At 37.7% G+C, this 22,652-nt stretch overlaps 1 protein-coding gene across 1 annotated transcript; it reads left to right on the top strand.

The window, feature by feature from the left end:
* Positions 1-5,757: 5,757 nt before the first annotated feature.
* Positions 5,758-10,667, top strand: LOC127136577 (uncharacterized). Its single transcript, XM_051063118.1, has 3 exons — positions 5,758-6,163; positions 6,268-6,911; positions 10,551-10,667. Exons 1-3 carry the CDS (start codon positions 5,758-5,760, stop codon positions 10,665-10,667), a joined length of 1,167 nt encoding a protein of 388 aa, XP_050919075.1.
* Positions 10,668-22,652: the final 11,985 nt, after the last annotated feature.

Here is a 22,652-nt window from a genome sequence, read left to right on the forward strand (position 1 = left end):
TCAACCTATCCCTGATGAAGAAGATGCCGAGGAAAATGATGAAGAAGGTGAAGAGGATGAAGGAGACGACATGTCAGAAAGTGATTAAGTTTGGTCATTTTTTGTTTTTCACTAGCTTATGTTTTTTAGTACAATTCTAGTTTTATTTTCAGACTATATTAAAACTGTTAATTTATGTTATGTTTGCATTATCTTGTGTGTTATGTGGTACTTAGTATATATTGTTTGCATGCTTGTTACTTATTTTTCTTTTTCACCCTTTTTGTTAATGACAAAGGGGGAGAAGAAATTGCTACTATGTTATTTCCTTGTTGTTTGTTTCTCTCTAACAAATATGCAGATTTCAAAAGACTCCTTAATTCATAAATTAAGGGGGGGACATCGTTTAAGGGGGAGCTTTTGCTAGAGAAACACGATTGGAACAAACTTTCATTATTTTGGGTTCTCATCATCAAAAAGGGGGAGATTGTGAAGACATGACTTCTCAGATGTTTTGATGACGACAAACTTCACTACAAATCTAAAGACTGATTAACAAAAAGATTGATCAAGATTCAAGCCCGTGAATGAAGTTTCCAACCTATGATCAAGTCTTGATGAAACGCATGAAGAATCGTCTTTCAAATGGATAAGGTAACACTTGAACTCTAGATAGTTATACAAGTGTTCAAATCATGTTTCATTCATGCCATAATCATTGAAAGTATTTTTATGCATAAAACATTTCACTCTTTTAACTATTTTTCAAAGTTGTGACAGAGTAACCGATTATCCACTTTATGATAACCGATTACTCTGTGTTATTTTCAAATATTTTTTGAACGTTGGAACCAAGTAATCGATTATCCTCTTTGGGGTAACCGATTACTCTGAGAAAATTTCAAATATTTTTAAACATTGAATGCAAGTAACCGATTACCCAATTTAAGGTAATCGATTACCACTGATCCAGAGGCAAAAATATATGCATCTCTTCATGGAAACTTTTCTATTTTCTTTACCATGAACCATGGGAACCTTTGGATGATTGCACTCATTTGAGGAGGTGTTTTAGACATTATATAAACATCATTTTTCAGATTTCAAAACCACCTCCTTGCAAAATTTCAAATCATTTACACACATTCTCTCAAACTTTCTAAGTGTTCATCCAAATTTTCTTAAGAGTGAAACCTTGCATAAACTTTCATTTTCAGCATCATAGTTTTATTTCATACAAAGAACACTTGTATAATTATTGTGAGAATTGAGTATTACAAATGAGAAGATCAATTGATTAATTGATATACTTCAAATTCCAACTACTTTCATCTTCTATAAACATTCAGAATTATATTCTTTGATTACAACTTATTTTTAGGATTGTTAAGAATAAGTTTGTAAGGTGTTATCCTTGTTATCCGGTGTGTGGATACAAGAGGTCCATTTGTGAGAAATTGAGTCTCGATTGGACTTTAAACATTGTAAATCCAAGAGGATTGTTCTTGGTGTGTTAGAATTAGATAGAAAGACCTTAAGGTGTCTTGCCTAGGAATCTAACATTATAGTGAAATTCTCTTTTGTGTTAAAAGGGGAGTGGAGTACTTTCAATCTGTGAGGGGAGCCACTATACATCATGGTGTTCTTTACTTTCCGCACTTTACCATTTTTCATCGCATAAGCAACTCAAGAAAGTAAAAGTCATAAACCGTCAAAAATCCGGAAAATACTCTAAGTGCCTCATTCACCCCCCCCTAAGGCACTTCTTAAACTTATAGTCAATACAAATATAATATAGATATGGCTCCAGACAAAGATCAACTCCGGGCCATGCCTTAGAAAGACAAAAAGAGTTTCAAGGAATATGCTCAAAGGTGGCGTGAAATTGCTGCACAAATTTTCCCTCCACTTGAAGAGAAAGAGATGACTAAAATCTTTTGGAAAACTCTGAGTTCATTCTACTATGACCGCATGATCGCCATTGCACCCAGTGATTTCACCGAGATGGTAAACATGGGAATGCGACTTGAGGAAGTAGTCAGAGAGGGACGTTTAACTAAGGAAGCCGACGCTTCTAGTCATGTTAAGAAATTCGCTAATAATTTCTCCAAAAAGAAAGAATTAGATGTTAGTGTTGTTTCATATGACAGACAAAGAAGAAAGTATCAACATGTTGCAACCATTTCACCAATCATTAGTCAATCAATGGTAGCGCCAATTTATCAGCCGCAGTTCTCGCATCAACATCAACAACATTATCCTCAACAACATCAGCAACAACAACATGTTCAACAACCACCAAATCAACAACATCAACAACCTCCACAACAGACTCGCTCTCAATTCAGCAATCAAAACTTTATTAAAAAAAGGCCACAATTTGATCTTATCCCAATGTCCTATGCATAACTGTTTCCTGCACTGCTAGCTAAACATCATGTTCAGACAAGGTCTCCACCACCTGTGCCAAAGGACCTTCCTTATTGGGACAAGGCAGATCAATTTTGTGCTTACCATCAAGGGGCACAAGGACATAGCATTGAAAACTGTTTTGGTCTAAAGTCAGATGTATAAAGGCTCATCAAGAGTGGTATCCTTTCATTTAAGGACGTAAACCACAATGTTCAAGTTAATCCTCTACCACAACATGGTTCAACCTCAGTTAACATGGTATATGGTTGCCCGGGAAGTTTCCGGATCTATGATGTACGATTATTGGGAGAGAACTTAGTAAAGAAACACGCCATATATATCAAGAATGGTTTTGTGCCTCCACATAACTATGCCTCTTGTAGGGTTTGTTTTAGGAACTCTCAAGGATGCCTAACTATTGTAACGGATCTCCAAGATCAAATGGACCAAGGTTACATTGAAGCCTACCATGACAGAGATTATAATCAAGTCAATATGGTCAATAGTGACAACAAAGTGAATGTCATAGTTCCTCAATTCAACGACTTTGAGCCTATACAGATTACTTATGATAGTCGGAAGACTTCTGTGACTCCTCTGGTCATTAACTTACCAGGCCCAGTTCCCTACCAATCTGATAAAGTTGTTCCTTACAAGTACAATGCTACAATGACTGAGAATGGAAAGGATGTTCCTCTACCCTCCATTGTTAACGTCGCTGATGTAAGCAGAGTCACAAGGAGTGGGCGTATATTTGCAAAAAGGGCCTAGGATGTCGCAGCAGGAAAGAAGGCTCATGTTAAGGTACCTTTTGAACCAGTTGGCCAATCTGATAACATGAATCCGAAAAGTGATGATGATGAGGTGTTGAATCTCATCAGGAAAAGTGAATACAATATGGTGGAATAATTACTGCATACACCTTCTAAGATATCTGTGTTATCTTTGTTGATGAACTCTGAGGCTCACCGTGAAGCTTTGCAGAAAGTCTTAGAACAAGCTTATGTAGACCATGATGTGACGGTCGGACAATTTGATGGTATCGTCGTTAACATCACGGCCTGTAACAACTTGAGTTTTAGTAATGAAGAGCTTCCCGAAGAAGGAAGAAATCATAACATGGCACTAAATATCTCAATCAACTGTATGAATGACTCTTTGTCAAGTGTGTTAGTGGATACAGGCTCGTCTCTCAATGTCATGCCAAAGTCGACACTTTCCAGACTTTCTTTTCAAGGTGCTCCTACGAGGAGTAGCGGGATTATTGTCAAAGCTTTTGATGGTTCCAGAAAAGCAGTCATTGGGGAAGTTAACCTACCTATGACCATCGGACCTCATACTTTTTAGATAACATTCCAGGTGATGGAAATAGAAGTTGCGTTTAGCTGTTTATTGGGTCGGCCTTGGATCCATGAAGTTGGGGCAGTCACTTCCACTCTGCATCAGAAACTTAAATTTTTGAAGAACAGGAAGCTAGTGACAGTCTGTGGGGAGAAAACACTAGTTGTGAGTCACTTATCATCTTTCTCTTATCTTGAACTTGAAGAGGCTGTTGGAACTCAATTTCGAGCCCTTTCTTTGATTGACAAAGATGTCAAAAGAGGGGTATCCATCTCTTCATTCAAGGATGCACAACGACTAGTAAATGATGGTATAACCAATGGTTGGGGAACAATTTTGGATCTCCCAAAAAACAAACACCGAGAGGGTTTAGGCTTTTCTCCTACTTCCAAGAAGATTGCAGAAGGAAGTAGATTTGTTTGTTCAATCAAAGAAACTTTCCATATTTGAGGGTTCATCAATCCCACTTTGCCAGAAGTTAGTGTCGTCATTGAGGATGATGATTCAGCATGGGAACCCTATTGCGACGATCTTGAATATGATCTTGAGGAAGAAGATGCATATGTGCCTTTCTACTTTCCTCATCATAGAGAACTTGAATACATCCCAGGGTCAGAAGACGAAGCAGCTGAAGTCAATGCCATTGTGGAAGACAATCCTAAAGATGTTCCGACCGGCTTCATAGCTCACAGAGTAATTCGCCAAAACTGGACCTCTGTTGATGTTCCTGTTGTTGTTCACATTTCAAAGTTATATTTTGTTGTCTGTTTTTTTTTTCAAAAAAAAATCCTTTCGTTATGCCTAAGGCGAAAGTAACAATGTTTAGGCTTATGTGTCAAGAATTAAATCAATGAAAATGTTATTTTATTTCCATATTGTTGTTTTTATTGTTTTGCTATTTTTTCTGGAAAAATGGTAATATAAAAATAAATAAATAAATAACAAATAAACACTTCCAGATAGCTGCACATGACTTCACACTTTTATTTGTTTCTAAAACAAGCATAAAATCACATGTGCAGATTAATTCTTGACATATCCATTAAAACCAATGACCCTATGCCCTCTTGCAACTTTGAATTCCCTGTGTACGAAGCGGAAGAAGAAGAAGAGGAAAACATTCCAGATGAAATCTCTAGACTGCTCGAAAATGAAGAAAAGACCATTCAGCCATTCAAAGAGCCAATGGAAGTAATCGACTTGAGGTCTGAAGAGGATAGAAAAGAAGTTAAAGTTGGAGTGTTGCTCGCGCCAGAGGTCAAAGAGAGGATGATAGAGCTGCTCCGAGAATATACTGATGTTTTTGCTTGGTCATACCAAGACATGCTAGGGTTGGACACCAATATTGTGGAGCATCGTTCACCGTTGAGGCCAGAGTATCCACCGATCAAGCAAAAGTTAAGAAGAACTCGGTCGGACATGGCGATCAAAATCAAAGAGGAAGTGCAAAAGCAGATTGATGTAGGTTTCCTTGTCACATCAGAATATCCATAGTGGTTGGCCAACATTGTGCCAGTTCCCAAGAAGGACGGAAAGGTCCGCATGTGCGTTGACTATAGAGATCTAAATAAAGCCAATCATAAGGATGACTTTCCTCTGCCACACATTGGCACGTCGGTCGACAGCACCGCCAAGTTCAAGGTTTTCTCTTTCATGGATGGATTTTCCGGCTACAATCAAATAAAAATGGCGCCCGAAGATATGGAAAAAACAACTTTTATTACACCTTGGGGCACATTTTGCTACAAAGTAATGCCTTTCGGCTTGAAGAATGCTGGTGCCACCTATCAACGAGCTATGACTACTCTTTTTCATGACATGATGCATAAAGAGATTGAAGTCTATGTAGATGATATGATAGCAAAATCAAAGACTGAGAAACTATTTCAGCGTTTGAGAAAATACAAACTCCGCTTGAACCCAAAGAAATGCACCTCTGGGGTTCGTTCAAGAAAGCTTTTAGGCTTCATCGTCAGTCAAAAGGGTATTGAAGTTGATCCCAACAAGGTTAAAGCCATTCAGGAAATGCCAGCACCTCAAACAGAAAAGCAGGTGAGGGGATTCCTTGGACGTTTGAACTACATTTCGAGGTTCATATCTCATATGACTGCTACTTGTGCTCCCATTTTTAAGCTCCTCCGAAAGGATCAGGGTTGTGTTTGGACGGATGATTGTCAAAAAGCCTTCGACAGTATCAAAGAGTATTTGCTAGAACCTCCTATCTTGTCCCATCCAGTTGAGGGAAAACCATTGATTATGTATCTGACTGTACTAGAAGAATCTATGGGCTGTGTCTTGGGTCAACAGGATGAAACAGGAAGAAAAGAGTATGCCATCTATTATTTGAGCAAGAAATTCACTGAATGCGAGTCCCGATATTCCATGCTAGAGAAAACTTATTGTGCTCTGGCTTGGGCTGCCAAGCGTCTCCGTCAATATATGATGAATCACACAACTTGGTTGATATCCAAGACGGATCCGATTAAGTATATCTTTGAAAAACCTGCATTGACCGGAAGAATTGCTCGTTGCCAGATGCTCTTGTCCAAATATGCATTGAGTATCACACCCTGAAAGCTATCAAAGGAAGTGTCTTGGCCGATCATTTAACTCATCAGCCAATCGACGATTATGAGTCTATAAATTTTGAATTTCCAGATGAAGATGTGATGTACTTAAAAGCCAAAGATTGCAATGAACCACTTCCAAATGAAGGGTCAGAGCCAGATTCTCAATGGGGTTTAATATTTGATGGAGCGGTTAATGCTTATGGTAATGGTATTGGGGTAATAATCATCACTCCTCATGGCTCACATATCCCTTTTACTGCAAGATTAACATTCAAGTTCACGAACAACATGGCGGATTACGAAGCATGCATCATGGGTATAGAAGAAGCCATTGATCTTAGAATAAAAAATCTCGATGTTTATGGAGACTCAGCTCTAGTTGTCAATCAAATTAAAGGAAAATGGGAAACTCGTCAACCCGGCCTAATCCCATACAAAGACTATGCAAAGAGGTTATCTACTTTCTTCAACAATATTGAATTTCATCACATCCCTCGTGAGGAAAATCAGATGGCATATGCCTTGGCAACTTTGGTTTCCATGATCATTGTGAATCGTTGGAATGATGTGCCTAAGATCGATGTTATGCGTCTTGATAGACCTGCTCATGTATTTGCAATGGAAGAAGTCTCTAATGACAAGCCATGGTACCACGACATCAAATGTTATCTCCAAAGTCAAGAATACCCATCCGGGGCATCAAACAAAGATCAGAAGACCTTGAGAAGACTGGCTAATAACTTCTTTCTGAATGAAGACGTACTATACAAGAGAAACTTTGACATGGTTCTGCTCAGATGCGTGGATAGACATGAAGCAGACATGTTGATGCAAGAAGTTCATGAAGGTTCCTTTGGTAATCACTCCAACGGACATGCAATGGATAAAAAATGTTAATAGTGGGTTACTATTGGCTAACAATGGAAGCTGACTATTGCAAGTATGTGAAGAAGTGTCACAAATGCCAGATTTATGCTGACAAGATACATGTACCTCCGACTCTGCTCAACGTTCTCTCTTCTCCATGGCCTATCTCTATGTGGGGCATCAATATGATTGGTATGATTGAGCCCAAAGCTTCCAACGGACATCGTTTCATTCTGGTGGCTATTGATTATTTCACAAAGTGGGTTGAAGCGGCCTCATACGCAAATGTGACCAAGCAGGCGGTAGTTAGATTTATCAAGAATCAACTTATTTGTTGTTATGGTGTGCCAAGTAGAATCATCACTGATAATGGTTCAAACCTGAACAATAAAATGATGAAGGAAATGTGTGAAGAGTTCAAGATTGAACATCATAATTCCTCTCCCTACAGACCTAAGATGAACGGTGTTGTTGAAGATGCCAACAAGAACATCAAGAAGATCATTCAGAAAATGGTAGTGACTTATAAGGACTGGCATGAGATGCTCCCTTTTGCTTTGCATGGATATCGTACGTCTGTCCGCACTTCAACAGGGGCAACCCCCTTTTCTCTTGTCTATGGCATGGAAGAAGTGCTCCCAATAGAAGTAGAGATCTCGTCAATGCATGTCTTGATGGAAGCTAAGTTATCCGAAGCTGATTGGTGTCAAAGCAGGTATGACCAACTGAATTTGATTGAAGAAAAGAGGATGACAGCTTTATGCCATGGTCAGTTTTATCAGCAGAGAATGAAGAAAGCATTCGACAAGAAGGTCCGACCTCGTGTATTCAGAGAAGGTGACCTTGTGCTTAAAAAGATTCAATCTTTCATATCTAATTCTAGGGGCAAGTGAACTCCTAATTATGATGGCCCATATGTTGTCAAGAAAGCCTTCTCTGGGGGAGCCTTGATTCTTATAAATATGGATGGTGAGGAGCTCCCACGTCCTGTGAATACTGACGCAATCAAGAAATACTTCGCCTAGAAAAATAAAAGAATAGCTCGCCAAGTCGAAAACCCAAAAAGGCAGCTTAGGCAAAAATGAGCGTCTCGGTGGACTGAAAACCCAAAAGGGCGGTCCAGACAAAAATTAGAGACATAAACAGAAAATGGTTATCCTGGTAGATTGAAAACTTGAAAAGGCAATCTAGGCAAAACAAAGGATTATGGCAAGTAACTGCATCAGATCAGATTGGATCACTTGAAGCAATGCCTGCCTGTCAAAGCTCTCAACTGGCTTTTATCAGAAGCCCAAATACATCTGGAATTCAAATTTGTTAGGGAGAATAGTTTCATTGTATTTAATGTATCCTTTTCCCATATTACCATTTTTCTAACTTTGTAAATATCCATGGGATCACGCCATTTGTGGATCACTATTCTATCAATAAAATTCGAGACTTATCCATTTATTGGCAACCCTTATTTTGTTTTTGCTCCAGAAAAATATCATTTTTATTTTGATAAAAATTCTTGAAACGAATATTTGAAAAAATAAAATTCAAAATAAAATTTTGTTTTGATTTGTGAATGCAAAAAAGAACGTTCATAGTTAAATCCCCAAGCGGCGAGTTGGATGTTGGAACTCAATGTTCCCCAGCAAAGTGTTAAGCCTGGATTTTCTATCAAGCTTTAAAATAAACAATCAAGATTTTTTCAAGCGATCTTCATTATCCCCGAAAGAATCATTTTGAAGGTTTTCCTGACCAATCTAGACACGCCATTGGTAGAGTCTACATTTTTTTCTCCTGAGTGAAGTCTTCTTCTCCAGAGAAATTTGAACCCAGCAGCAAGATCTTTGCTCCATCAAAGGTTCATATTTCATCCCCAGACGAAGCATCTTCCTCTCCCTAGAGAGAATTGGACCTCGTGATGAGACTTTTTCCTTTGATGACCTTTGACTCATCTCAAGTGATGTTTTCCACCTTAACGAGATTAGCCAAGCTCATGTTGAGCTATGAAACATATTATCTCCCCAACGTGTCTGTTTTGTCTATTTTTGTCAACATAAACATAACGTGCATACATGCATATATATCATGAATAACCAAATTCACATCCATTTTGCATTCCTTGATGACACTTACCTTAATTTCTTGGAATATGTTTATCCTTGGGTGTTATATTTCCTTCCCCATAGGAGTCGTCAACCTTAAGCAGAGAGTTTACATCCTTTCTAATTCCCCACTGAGTTCATTCCTCGTGGAAGATGGTTGCTTTAGTTGTCCTTTTCCACCTTTGGATAGGATAAAAATCCCAATTGAGATTCATTCCCCATTGGTAGAGTATTTCTTGATTTTTTTTCCTCTCAAGTTGTTCCCGGAGTGATCCAAATATTTGCAATTTAATGGTGAATCTCTCTAGGTTGTCAAACCTAGACCGAGAGTGCATTTATTTTGCACTGTCTCCCCAGGAGAAACATTTTTCATTATCTCCAGTGAAGACATATCCTTTTGACTAGTGTGAACACAAGTGGTTATCTATTTTGAGAAGCTTGTCTATCTCGAAGGAATTATCAATATAGAAGTTTTCTTCCATCAGATGGTTTTCTCTCCGGAGAAGTTTGATGAAGACTTCCAACAGGTAGTTGTCTCTTTATTTGAGAAGCCTGTTTCATGATCTCTGATCCCCAATAAGTAGCTATCTTTTCTCGAGAAGCTTATTGACTCCCATTTTGGATAACAAATGGTAGCCTCTTTTTGAGAAGTTTGTTTATCCCTAATGAAGTTATCAACATATCAAACATTATTTCCAACAAATGGCCATCTCCCAAGAAAATTTCTCCAGAGAAGTTTGTTGAAGACTACTACAAGTACCTTTCTTTTATCACATGACTTTATATCCCCAATGAGGTATTCCTTTACAAGGACTTATATCACCAGTGAGGTGTTAGTCACAACCAATGGTACTTTCCCCAGTAAATCACGCTGGAAGTCTGTTGAAGATCCTTACTGCGATTTTCTCTTTATTTGAGAATTCCAGTTTTTTTATAAGATTTACTAACCTACATCCTTCGAAGATACCCGGTGAAGTTACTTCTATTTCCCCAATAAGTGGTCACCTTTTTAGGAGCTTGTTCATTAATCCTTTCCGAGAGAAAGACTTGGTTAAAGAAGAAACCAAGGCTCGTTCGCTGGTTTATGACCCGAATCACGGAAAAGTTTATTTTGCCTTTTCTAAGTGGAATACTTAAGTAAAGAAGAAGTTGACTCATGTTTTGATCATGTAAGCATATTTTGACTCGTTATTTGAACATGCGGTCATCTCTACCTTTGAGAAACCTATTGCGAAGATATTTCCTTAGTGAAGCGTACTTTTATTTTGACTCGTTATTTGAACAGGCGGTCATCTCTACCTTTGAGAAACCTGTTGTGAAAGCTAGAACGTTATTTGAACAGATTGTCATCTCTACCTTTGAGAAACCTGTTGCGAAGATGTTTCTTCAGTTGAAGTCATGATCATTTGGAATGATATATTCCCCAGGGAGCCCGAATCCATTGGAATTTGCAAACTGAAGTTGTAATCTTTTCATCGGTGGAATTTCCTTTTGTTTGTCCCCAGAGTGGTGTTCCTTTACCCCTATGTGTTTTATCAACTAATATTACTCCCATGTGACATTGTTCCTCATAGAATTCCTGAGTCTTGCATGCATATCATACCATAAGCATTTGGTGGCCTCTTAGGGCCAAAAACTGTGTATGTTTGTATTTAAATCTCTTCAATCACGTCAAGATGAAAATTCCAATATTCATATCTCCAGATTGAAGAAACTTAAATAGGGGCATCTGTCATACCCTAATTTTCAACCCTAAGATTCCACCATCATTTGTATCATTTTCATGACATCTAGCATCTTTGCACTACTAACCTATTGAAAATACAAAAAGATTTTCTACTTTGTTTGTCTTAAGCTAGGGTTTTGCACCAAAAGCTTTCAAAAATTGATCAATCAAGACTTGACATGAGTTTTAACATTTCAAACTCCTCATCCTTCCCAAGTAATCAAGTTACTTCCATCAATAAGAATCAATTTCAAGATCATTCCATCTCAAATTTATCAAGGCCAAAGTTCATTAGATACCCTCAGTTAGGGTTTTGACCCAAAGTCAACTGGTTGACTTTTTTGCCAAGGTATGATCCCAAAGCTTGAAGTATGGTTCAAATACTTCAAATACATCATAAGTGATTCATTCACGTCATCCAATATTCCTAAGAGATCGCATTCATTAAAGATTGCAAGAATTGGATTCATCTGATACAAAGTCAACTAAGGCAAAGTCAAAGTTTGACTTTTGACATTTTTGGTCAACCATGGACTTCTCAACTCAAGGATCATTAAAATATGGTTTATGGATGCATTTGATCAAGAGTAAACAAGAAATTTAAGGTTACTTGCAAAAAGGGCAAGATTTGGTTTTGTAAATGTTTCTAAGTTATGAAAAAATACATGTTCAAGTACCCATCTTTCCAAGGCCATAACTTGTGATCCAGGCCACCATTTTCTTTGCTTCAATAATCATATTAAAGGTCTTGCTTCATAACTCAACTTTTTCCTTGATGATTGATTCCCAAAAAATGCAAGGATTTCAAGCTATGAAGTCATGAAGTTGGTACCATAAAATTAAAACACTTAGAAAAAATTTCAACCAAATCTTCCTTCAAAAAGTGGCTTACTTGATCATCACTTTTCAGAATGATACACATTGATTCAAGGAAAACTCCCAACACGAAAGTTGTAGAGCATGGTCTTAGATTTCCAAAAAGTCCAAGAGCATAAAATTATCATATTTGAGCTAGGAGTTTCGAAGAGTTGAAGTTGGCTCTCCAAATCTGAATTTTGGGTCATTTTCATGACAAATTCATCATGTAACCTTGAGACAAAGCTACAAGATCTCACTTTATAGGCTATCTTGCTTCTAAATCTCACCTTAATCAGAAGATTACACAAACCTTTGATGAATTACACAAGGGATTGAGCCATTGACCAAGTCTTGATGCCATATTTGGAAGGTTTTGCAAAAAGCTTCATATCCATTTTGATAAAGGCCAACTTTTCCAACCACTCTTGCATTGAGCTTCTAACTTATTTCTTATGATCACACTTAACCTCTAAACCAGAAGCAACATCCTAAAAGTACATCTAAACTCCTCCTTTCACTCCACCTTTTCATCATGATCCATTATGATTTTTTGTGCAAAATGAAACCAAGTCACCAAACTAGCATTCCAATTGAACCAAGATTGATTTACGCAAGTTACATGAACCATATGGAGCCTCTATAAATAGAGAGACAATCCTCATAACTCAACACACCATAATTGGCACAAAAACTCCATTGTAGCAAATTCTCCAAACCTCAAACTTCCCAATTCCATTGTGCTTGTGTTTTCTCCAAACCAACATATCAAACAACTTCTAAACATCCATTAGATGTTGTCCAAACACTTGAACAAATTTTGTAACATCCCTACCATCATCTTCCAAATCAAATTTTCATAAATTGCAACTTAATTTGGAAAGGAAGAACCAAGCACTCTCAGCTCAAGCCAGGCATTCAAACACATTCCTAGAGGTGTAAGGAAGTTGTTCAGATAATAAAATCACATCTGGAACACCCCTACTCCAAAGGACGACTTTCATTTTTGAGGTATGTATTCATTTCGGAAATTTATGATTTAAGGCACCACTTTTCATCATTCTTATTACCATTACACTTGCCAAGATGTCAGGAACAAAGCCCTTATGATCATTGGTCTTAATCAGTGATGTTTGGAATTTAATTTTAAATTCAATTTTTAGGGTTCATATGCATTTTGTTTGATTTCTGGATATTTATGAAAAATAAATGAAATTGGTGAGTATCATTAGATTCCTTGCGAAATTCTAAGCAATTTTGGTCTTTACAATTTTTGATTTTGTTAAGAATTGAGAGAGTTAGAGTTTTAACAATATGTGAAAATGGTGGAAACTATGGAGTACGGGATGAATGAGGAAGATGAAGTTTGGAGTCATTTTTTTTTAAATTTTAAAAGTCACTTTAATATATATTTTAATTTATGTAACTAAATACATGAATTAGCATTGCACCCCAGTGGTAAAACACTGGTTTGTTAAATTACTGGGTGTGGGTTCAAATTTGGGCAGTGTAATGGTATTTTTGTTTTCACTTGTTAAATGTTCATTTTTTCTTCATAACTTCAAATATCCATAACTTCATGATCCCTTAACATTTTTGACCTATTCTTTTTGCCATGTGTTCATGAGAATGTATATTTTATGATGACACCAAAAAAATCCCAAAAATATTATTTATTTCACCACTTTTGATTGGATGGAAAACATGTGTGTTAAGTGTTTTTAAGGCTCCTAATTGATTCTTTCGGCTTATGTCTTATTTGTTCTTGATGTTGAAAGTTTGTATGATTAAAGAACACTCTTTTAAATGTTGATTGTTATCCTTAAAATGTTTGAACTTGATTATTTTCATACAATGTATCAATTGATTCACCTTGAAAACATGTTTGAATGAATAGTTAGGAGGTGATTAGGTTTCCACTTAAGTTTGGTCTTATCATGAACTTTGATTCAAGTCTAATGTTTATTTTGTGAAGACTTATAATATGATGCATGTTTGACCTAAATTTATTCATGTTGTGTTTACCATGTACCATTGAATGCTTTTACCATGTTAAGCTTGATATTGATTCTTTTCTATTTGGAAGAGGTATGTGGCATACTTGTTGATTGTATATCCAAGTGAGAGCCCTTATTTCAATTTGATGCAAAGATATATCTTCCACATGTTTGTGGTAGTTTAAATGTGAGTTTTCTCCTTAAGATGACAATTTGTCTCTTTCTCATAAAATCAACCCCGACAAATCCCTTCTCACTTTTGAACCCGAACTACGAGGTTTTGATCCTTCACGGGTACATAGGCATAAGACTCAATGTCTTTCCAAATCATCAAACAATAAAAAATGTTTTTTTCTCATCTCCCCAATCAAATAGCAAACAATTTTAAACCAAACACATATATCCAAAAGGTTCTTGTAGAGTACTACAGATGATTAGGGTGCTAATACCTTCCCTTTTCATAACACACCCCCGTACCTTTAGAATCTCCCCCCATTTTGCTTAGCTTAAGTTTAATCTTCTAGCTTTCCATATACATATTGGGTTTATTTTTGAATATTTTCCCCTTCCCTTGGATAAATAAAAGTTCGGTGGTGATATTTTGATTCATGAGTCAAGTCTAACCAATAGCTTGGTCTCCGATTCTTCACCGCGACAATAATGAGAGCGCTTTAGGATTAATTAGACTTTATTCATATTCAAAAGTTACTTTTAAATTAGAAATGAGACCGCGAGAGCCAAGCATTCTGGTTTAGGTGTATTGTCAGAGTTAATAAAAATGAGAGTGTGAGACTAAGTCCTTTTTATAAATAATTTCTATTGAAGAATATTTTGACCAATAAGATTACACCAACTATCTATCGAATCCCCAAAATTTGATGCATTACATATCAATATTCCTTTATCATATATCTTTATTAATATTCTATTTACGTTATAGTTATTTCTCTTTATCCCTCCAATCTTAGAACGATCATATGCCTTAGATTTACATAGCAACATTAGATAATGATGTGTTCTATTATTAGTCCTTGTGGGTTCGATAATCTTTAAAACTACGCGATAGGACTGTGCACTTGCAGTCACGATTCCCATAGACTTACTTGAAGGAGAAGAGCGATCCAAAACGCAGCAGAATCTAAAATTTCTCCTTTAGTGATCCTTACGAATGGGCATGATCAGTGATAGAATCGTTACCTCTTGTGGCGATTGTAACCTTTTGATGCAGACCTACGGAGCGATCACGAACGTTGAACGATGACAACGCCTTTACTCAGTCCACACGAACAGAATCCTTCAATCTCAGTGCTAGCTGCTACGAATGAAGGCCTTGAGTGAGAGAGAGAGAAATGAAATTGGAACTTCTCAAATGCTTTTACACAAGGGTTCTCTTTATAGAACCACTTGTGTGTGCTGCAAACTAAAAATCCCACTTAAGTGTATGTGGCACATATCTTATAATATGCCAAAATCACTTAAGCATGTGGTACCTTACCATATTTCGTATTCTACTTAAGTACACCGTACCTTACGATGTTTTATAATTCACTTAAGTGCACCGTAGATTACGGTATTCCTTAGTTACTTTATCTCTCATCAATCCGTCCTTTTGTGTGTGACCCTGTAGGTTTTTGCGGCATTGGTAATTATTTTAAATCACGTATTTAACATAATAAACAGTGAGCGGTATCTAGCAACACATCACTGCTACCCAAGACACAAAAATGTCATGTGATCTGAAAAATCCTTTTGTGATAATACTTATGTGTACAATTACCCTTTTGCCCTTATCTCTATATTGAACATAAGGCATAGACCGTGTCATCCTTGTCCAGTTCAATATTGGGCCCATAGACATTTATCCTGTTATGCAGGATGGGAAAATTTCATCTAGGTCACTCATGTCCCTTAGCATGCTTCGTGGAGTACCCATCAACTGTCTTTATGGTAATCCAGTTACGGACAATGTTTGATCAACAATAAGGCAGTTGACTCTACATCTAGGGTCCATAGTGGTTTCAGGTCGAAGGGTGGTATACACCATTATCACCATGAGAATAACTTATGACACTTTGCATAACATTCTATATAGTATTCTCATAGCGGGTCAATCCAGTATAAATATTACCCTTAATATTCACACCTATGTTTAAGACTTGATAACTCCTTATCCATGATCCATGAGATGTGATCATCAGTCTATATACATAATAGTCTTAATGCTTTAATGTTATCCCACTTCACAATAAAGCTCGACCATGGATACTTTAAGAATAGTGTCCTTATGTTTAATGTGATCTCATGATTAAGTCATACTTGATACATTAAACGGACTATCTATTCTAGGGACTTTATTAGATAAACATAGTAAAGAAAAAGCCTTTTATTATTAATAAATAATTAGATACAAGTACCAAAAGTATTGGCCTATAGGGCTTAAACCAACAATCTCCCACTAGCACTAGAGCCAATCAGGCATACCCCTAATGCCCATAGATCTAGTATGGCCATCATGCTTCTGCTGCGCAAGAGGCTTTGTCAGTGGGTCAACAATATTGTCAAGTGTAGGTACTCTGCATATTTTCACATCTCCTCTATCTATTATCTCTCAATTGAGGTGATAACGCCTAAGTATGTGTTTGGATCGTAGGTGAGATCTAGGTTCCTTAGCTTGTGTAATAACACCATTGTTATCACAATAGAGACCAATGGGATCCACAATGCTAGGAACTATGCCAAGTTCACTAATGAACTTTTTGATCCAAACAACTTCCTTTGCTGCACTTGAGGCAGCAATATACTCGGCCTCGGTTGTAGAATCATTAATTGTGTCTTGCTTTGAACTTTTCCAACTCACAGCGCCACCGTTTAAGCAAAACACATGACCAGATTGCGATCTAAAGTCATCCTTATCTGTCTGGAAGCTAGCATCGGTGTATCTAATTACAACCAGCTCTTCCTGACCTCCATATAACAAGAATGAGTCCTTAGTCCTTCTCAAATACTTAAGGATATTCTTGACAGCTACCCAATGAGTATCACCAGGATCAGATTGGTACCTACTTGTTGCACTCAAAGCATACGAGACATATGGTCGAGTACATAACATGGCATACATGATAGATCCTATTGCAGATGCATATGGAATCTTATTCATGCGATCCCTTTCTTCCTTAGTTGAAGGGGATTGTGTTTTTGATAGACACGGGCCACGTTGCATAGGTATGGATCCTTTCTTGGAGTCATGCATATTAAAGCGTCTCAACACCTTGTCTATGTACGTACTCTAACTTAGGCCAAGCCGTTTTTGTGATCTATCTCTATAGATTCTGATTCCTAATATATAGGCTGCTTCACCTAGGTCCTTCATAGAAAAGCATTTCCCTAACCAAGACTTTACTTGTTGCAGGGTAGGGACATCGTTTCCAATGAGTAATATGTCATCTACATATAATACCAGGAAAATGATCATGCTCCCACTAACCTTCTTGTAGATAGAAGGCTCATCTTCGTTCTTGATGAATCCATATTGTTTTATTGTTTCATCAAAACGAAGATTCCAGCTTCTGGAAGCTTGCTTCAATCCATAGATTGATCTTTGTAACTTACATATCTTTTGGGCTTTTTCTGGTATGTTAAATCCTTTAGGTTGTGTCATGTACACATCCTCAAGAAGATTCTCATTAAGGAAAGCAGTTTTGACATCCATCTGTCATATTTCATAATCATGATATGCAGCTATAGCAAGTAAAATCCGAATAGATTTAAGCATTGTAACTGGTGAAAAGGTTTCATCATAGCCAACCCCATGAATTTGTTTATATCCTTTTGCAACCAGTCTTGCCTTATAGGTATGTACCTTACCATCCATGTCAGTCTTCTTTTTGAAGACCCGCTTGCATCCTATAGGGTTAACTCCTATATGAGGCTCTACCAAGGTCCAAACTTGGTTTGTGTACATGGAATCCATTTCAGATTTCATGGCTTCTAGCCACTTCTCAGACTCGGGACCAGTTATGGCCTCTTGGTAGGTCACAGGCTCATCTTGATCCATGAGTAATACATCACCTTGATCAGTTATGAGATATCCATATCTCTCAGGTTGGTGACGTATCCTGCTTGACCTACGCTGGTCTTGTTCTACTTGAGCAGGTTGTAACACCCTTCTAAAATACCCCAATAAATAATTAAAACAACCAAACATAAATCAGAGTATATATGCAATTTAAGGGTGTCACACTTGACACTTCACACCATGTTCCAATTTAAATCGTCATGCTCATTTATTCATCAAAATAAACAATTGCATAATTCGCAGCGGATAGAAATTAACAACAACATGCAAAACATGTAACACATTACATGTAAAACTGCTCAACAACCACAATGAAAACAAGGTAAAACATCCCGTCCCGATGTTACATCTACCAGAGCATGACTCACTAAGGAACTACACTAGACTCCAAGGACTAGCTTCTACTCAATCACTACACGTTACCTGAAACATAGTTGTAAGGGTGAGTTCCTCAATCGATATAATAAGCATTATAAAATATCATGTAATGCTAAGTAAATGAACACATCTCATCACCCTAATCATATCACACATTCAGTAACGGCAACATCAACTCATACTCATAATCATGCTCAACATAAACATCAAAACACACGCATAATATTGGAACACATCCATTCATATTATACACAATACATACATTATGCAATGAGACTCCATGCATGCGGTACCGACTATTCGTGAACATATAGTTCAACCTCACCGATCAAATCCAGATACGGCTACCAAGCTCACTAGTCCCACTCATTTGAGACCTAGTGACTCACATCACTAATTCCTCACCATGGGAATTAGCTACCACCCCAAGGGCTATGCTATGCACGCTAAATCACCTAGAATGCAAACATCAACAACAATCCACAATAACTCACTCACTAATTCCTCACCATGGGAATTAGCTACCACCATAAAGGCCACAATATGCAAGCTAACTCACTTAGTCATGCAACATCAACAATCATCCACAATGGACATATTGCTCACACTCTAAGCCATAAACAGTCCATTCACAATTGCATACATAATAGATACATCCACAGCATTATGCATACAATCATACATCATCCACATATTTATCACATAATCATATCATGCCACATAATCAATCACAGTATTAGCACGCTCTACTAATACCCCTACCGCTCAAAACAACGGGAAATGATCCCTATTATATCATACGCCAATATAGGCCAAACATCAAACATGCACACCACATTTAAATATAAATTTTTTCACTTTTCACACAGTGTTAACCGGTTAACGCTCTGGGTTAACCGGTTAACGCTCTGGGTTAACCGGTTAACGCAACACAGAACACGCTTCCTGGCAATTCACAACAGTGTTAACCGGTTAACACCCTGGGTTAACCGGTTAACGCAAACAGAACAGCAAATTTTCATAAATCACAACAGTTTTAACCGGTTAACACCCTGGGTTAACCGGTTAACGCAAGACAGAAAGTTGTTCCTGCGCTAACACGAAGCAGAATGCAGAATTCTCCGCATTTTCCGCCGTTGGAGGACTTCCGGACCTCCGATTCCAATTCCGTAAAAAGCTACACTTTCGGAAAATCAAGACTCATCCAATTACAGATTCAATTACAGCTTTAACATAACTTATTCATCTCAATTTTTCAGCATTCAACATCCCAATTAGGGTCAAATCAATGGCTTATCACTACCCATTACATGTTAACCCATAATACCCATTAAACGACGATAAACCCCCCTTACCTGAGTAAATCCGGCAAATCTTCTTTGACCTTCAACAATCGTGAAATCTCCTCTTGAGCCCTAGCCTCTTCTTCTCCCTTTCTCAACTTCTTCTCTTTTCTCCCAATTCTCACTTTCTGTCGCTTCTCTGGTTTTCACGTGAAAAACCCTTTTTACCAAATGGGACTCTTATATATATTCCAACTTATTATTCCAATAATAATAATTCCAAATAATATTCCAATAATAATCTAATTATTTAATTAAATTAATAAATATACTATTAACTTAATTTAAATAATTATCATATTTTATCGGGGTGTTACAACTCTCCCCCACTAAAAGAGTTTTCGTCCTCGAAAACATACCTCAAGCGAATAACTCAGGATAAGATTCCTTCATCTGACTCTCAAGTTCCCAAGTCACATTGCCACCTGCTGGTCCTCCCCAAGCTACCTTTACCAAAGCAATCTCTTTACCCCGCAACTGCTTCAACTCTCGATCCTCGATCCTCATAGGTGATGTTTTAATAGTCAGGTTATCTCTCACCTGTACATCATCTACTTGGACCACATGCGACGGATCAGGAATGTACCTCCTCAATTGAGACACATGAAAAACCTCATGCAAATTCGCAAGTGACGGCGGTAAAGCGACACGATAGGCTACCTCCCCTATCCTCTCCAAAATCTGATAAGGACCAATAAATCGAGGTGTCAACTTCTTCGACTTCAAAGCTCGACCAACCCCAGTTATCGGAGTAACACGAAGAAACACATGATCTCCCTCTTGAAACTCAAGTGACTTCCTCCTCTTGTCATGATAACTCTTCTGACGACTCTGAGCAATCCTCATCTTCTCCTGAATCATCTTAATCTTTTTCGTAGTTTGTTGAACAATCTCTGGTCCAACCACAGCACTCTCACCGGACTCATACCAACATAAAGGTGTCCGACATCTCCTACCATACAAAGCTTCAAACGGTGCCATACCAATGCTCGAATGAAAACTATTGTTGTAGGTAAACTCAATCAAAGGTAAATAACAATCCCAAGCACCTCCCTTTTCCAAAACACAAGCCCTCAAAAGATCCTCCAGTGACTGAATCGTCCTCTCAGTCTGACCATCAGTCTGCGGATGATATGCAGAACTCAATCTCAGCTTAGTTCCCAAAGCCCTCTGCAAACCTTCCCAGAACTTCGATGTAAATCTAGGATCTCTGTCCGAAACAATACTCGACGGAATACCACGCAAACTTACAATTTTCTCAATATACAACTCAGTTAATCTCTCTAACGGATAATCCATTCTGATCGGAATGAAATGAGCCGATTTTGTCAATCTGTCAACAATCACCCAAATAGCTTCAAAATTCTTAATTGTCCTCGGTAAACCAGAAACAAAATCCATACTGATACTATCCCACTTCCACTCTAGAATAGCCAACGGTTGCATTAGCCCAGACGGCTTCTGATGCTCAATCTTTGACTTCTGACAAGTCAAACAAGAATAAACAAAACTCGCAATTTCTCTTTTCATTCCCGGCCACCAAAATAACTTTTTCAAATCCTGATACATCTTCGTAGCCCCAGGATGAATACTCAGGCCACTACGATGTCCTTCTTCAAGAATACTCTTCTTAAGTTCGGTAACATCCGGAATACACACCCGATTACCAAATTTCAAAACACCATTCTCATCAACTCTGAATTCACCACCTTGACCTTGATTCACTAGAGTCAACTTATCAACCAAAAGCATATCGGATTTCTGACCCTCTCTAATCGCATCCAGAATACCACTCGTTAACTTCAACATTCCCAATTTAACACTAGTGTGAGTACTCTCACACACCAAACTCAAGTCTCTAAACTGCTCAATTAAATCCAATTCCTTAATCATTAACATAGACATATGCAATGATTTCCGACTCAATGCATCAGCCACTACGTTTGCTTTACCCGGATGGTAATTCAAACCAAAGTCATAATCCTTCAGAAACTCTAACCATCTCCTCTGTCTCATATTCAGCTCTTTCTGATCAAACAAATACTTTAAACTTTAATGGTCACTGAAAACCTCAAATCTTGACCCGTACAAGTAATGCCTCCATAACTTCAGAACAAATACCACAGCTGCCAACTCTAAATCGTGTGTCGGATAGTTCCTCTCATGAACCTTCAGTTGTCTCGAAGCATAAGCTACAACCTGCTTATTCTGCATCAAAACACCACCCAAACCCAACAATGAAGCATCACAGTAAACCTCAAATGGTTCCGACGGACTTGGTAATATCAGAATAGGAGCAGTAGTTAACCTTCTCTTTAACTCTTGGAAACCTTCTTCACATTGTGAATCCCAAACAAACGCTTGCCCCTTTCTAGTCAACATCGTCAACGGTAACGCCAACTTAGAAAATCCCTCAATGAATTTCCTATAATAACCTGCAAGTCCAAGAAAACTCCTTATCTCAGAAACTGACTTCGGAGCTTCCCACTTAGATACCGCTTCTATCTTAGAAGGATCAACAGCAACACCACCTCTTGAAACCACATGACCAAGAAAACTAACCTCTTCTAACCAAAATTCACACTTAGACAGTTTAGCAAATAACTTCTTTTCTCGTAGAACTCCTAAAACCACTCTCAAATGTTCAGCATGCTCTTCTTCAGATTTCGAATACACCAAAATATCGTCAATAAACACCACGACAAACTTGTCTAGGTACGGATGGAAAATCCTATTCATATACTCCATAAATACCCCAGGCGCATTAGTCACACCAAAAGGCATTACAGAATACTCATAATGTCCATACCTTGTTCTGAAAGCAGTCTTCTGAATATCCTCAGTTTTCACACGTATCTGATGGTAACCCGATCTCAAATCTATTTTGCTGAACACACTCGCACCAACCAACTGATCCATCAAATCATCAATCCTCGGCAAAGGATACCGATTCTTGATCGTCACTTTATTCAGTTGTCTGTAGTCCACACACAACCTCATAGTACCTTCTTTC

The sequence above is a fragment of the Lathyrus oleraceus genome, chromosome 4 (genome assembly GCF_024323335.1).
Source record: "Lathyrus oleraceus cultivar Zhongwan6 chromosome 4, CAAS_Psat_ZW6_1.0, whole genome shotgun sequence".
Taxonomy (NCBI): Eukaryota; Viridiplantae; Streptophyta; class Magnoliopsida; order Fabales; family Fabaceae; genus Lathyrus; species Lathyrus oleraceus.

Bases quoted from the DNA above. Each gene is read 5' to 3' on its own strand.
- LOC127136577 (XM_051063118.1), top strand. From the start codon at position 5,758: ATGCCAGCACCTCAAACAGAAAAGCAGGTGAGGGGATTCCTTGGACGT. The intron at 6,164-6,267 runs GTCAATATATGA...GCTCGTTGCCAG, and splicing joins TTGGGCTGCCAAGCGTCTCC to ATGCTCTTGTCCAAATATGC. The intron at 6,912-10,550 runs GTATTTGCAATG...TTATTTGAACAG, and splicing joins GTCTTGATAGACCTGCTCAT to GCGGTCATCTCTACCTTTGA.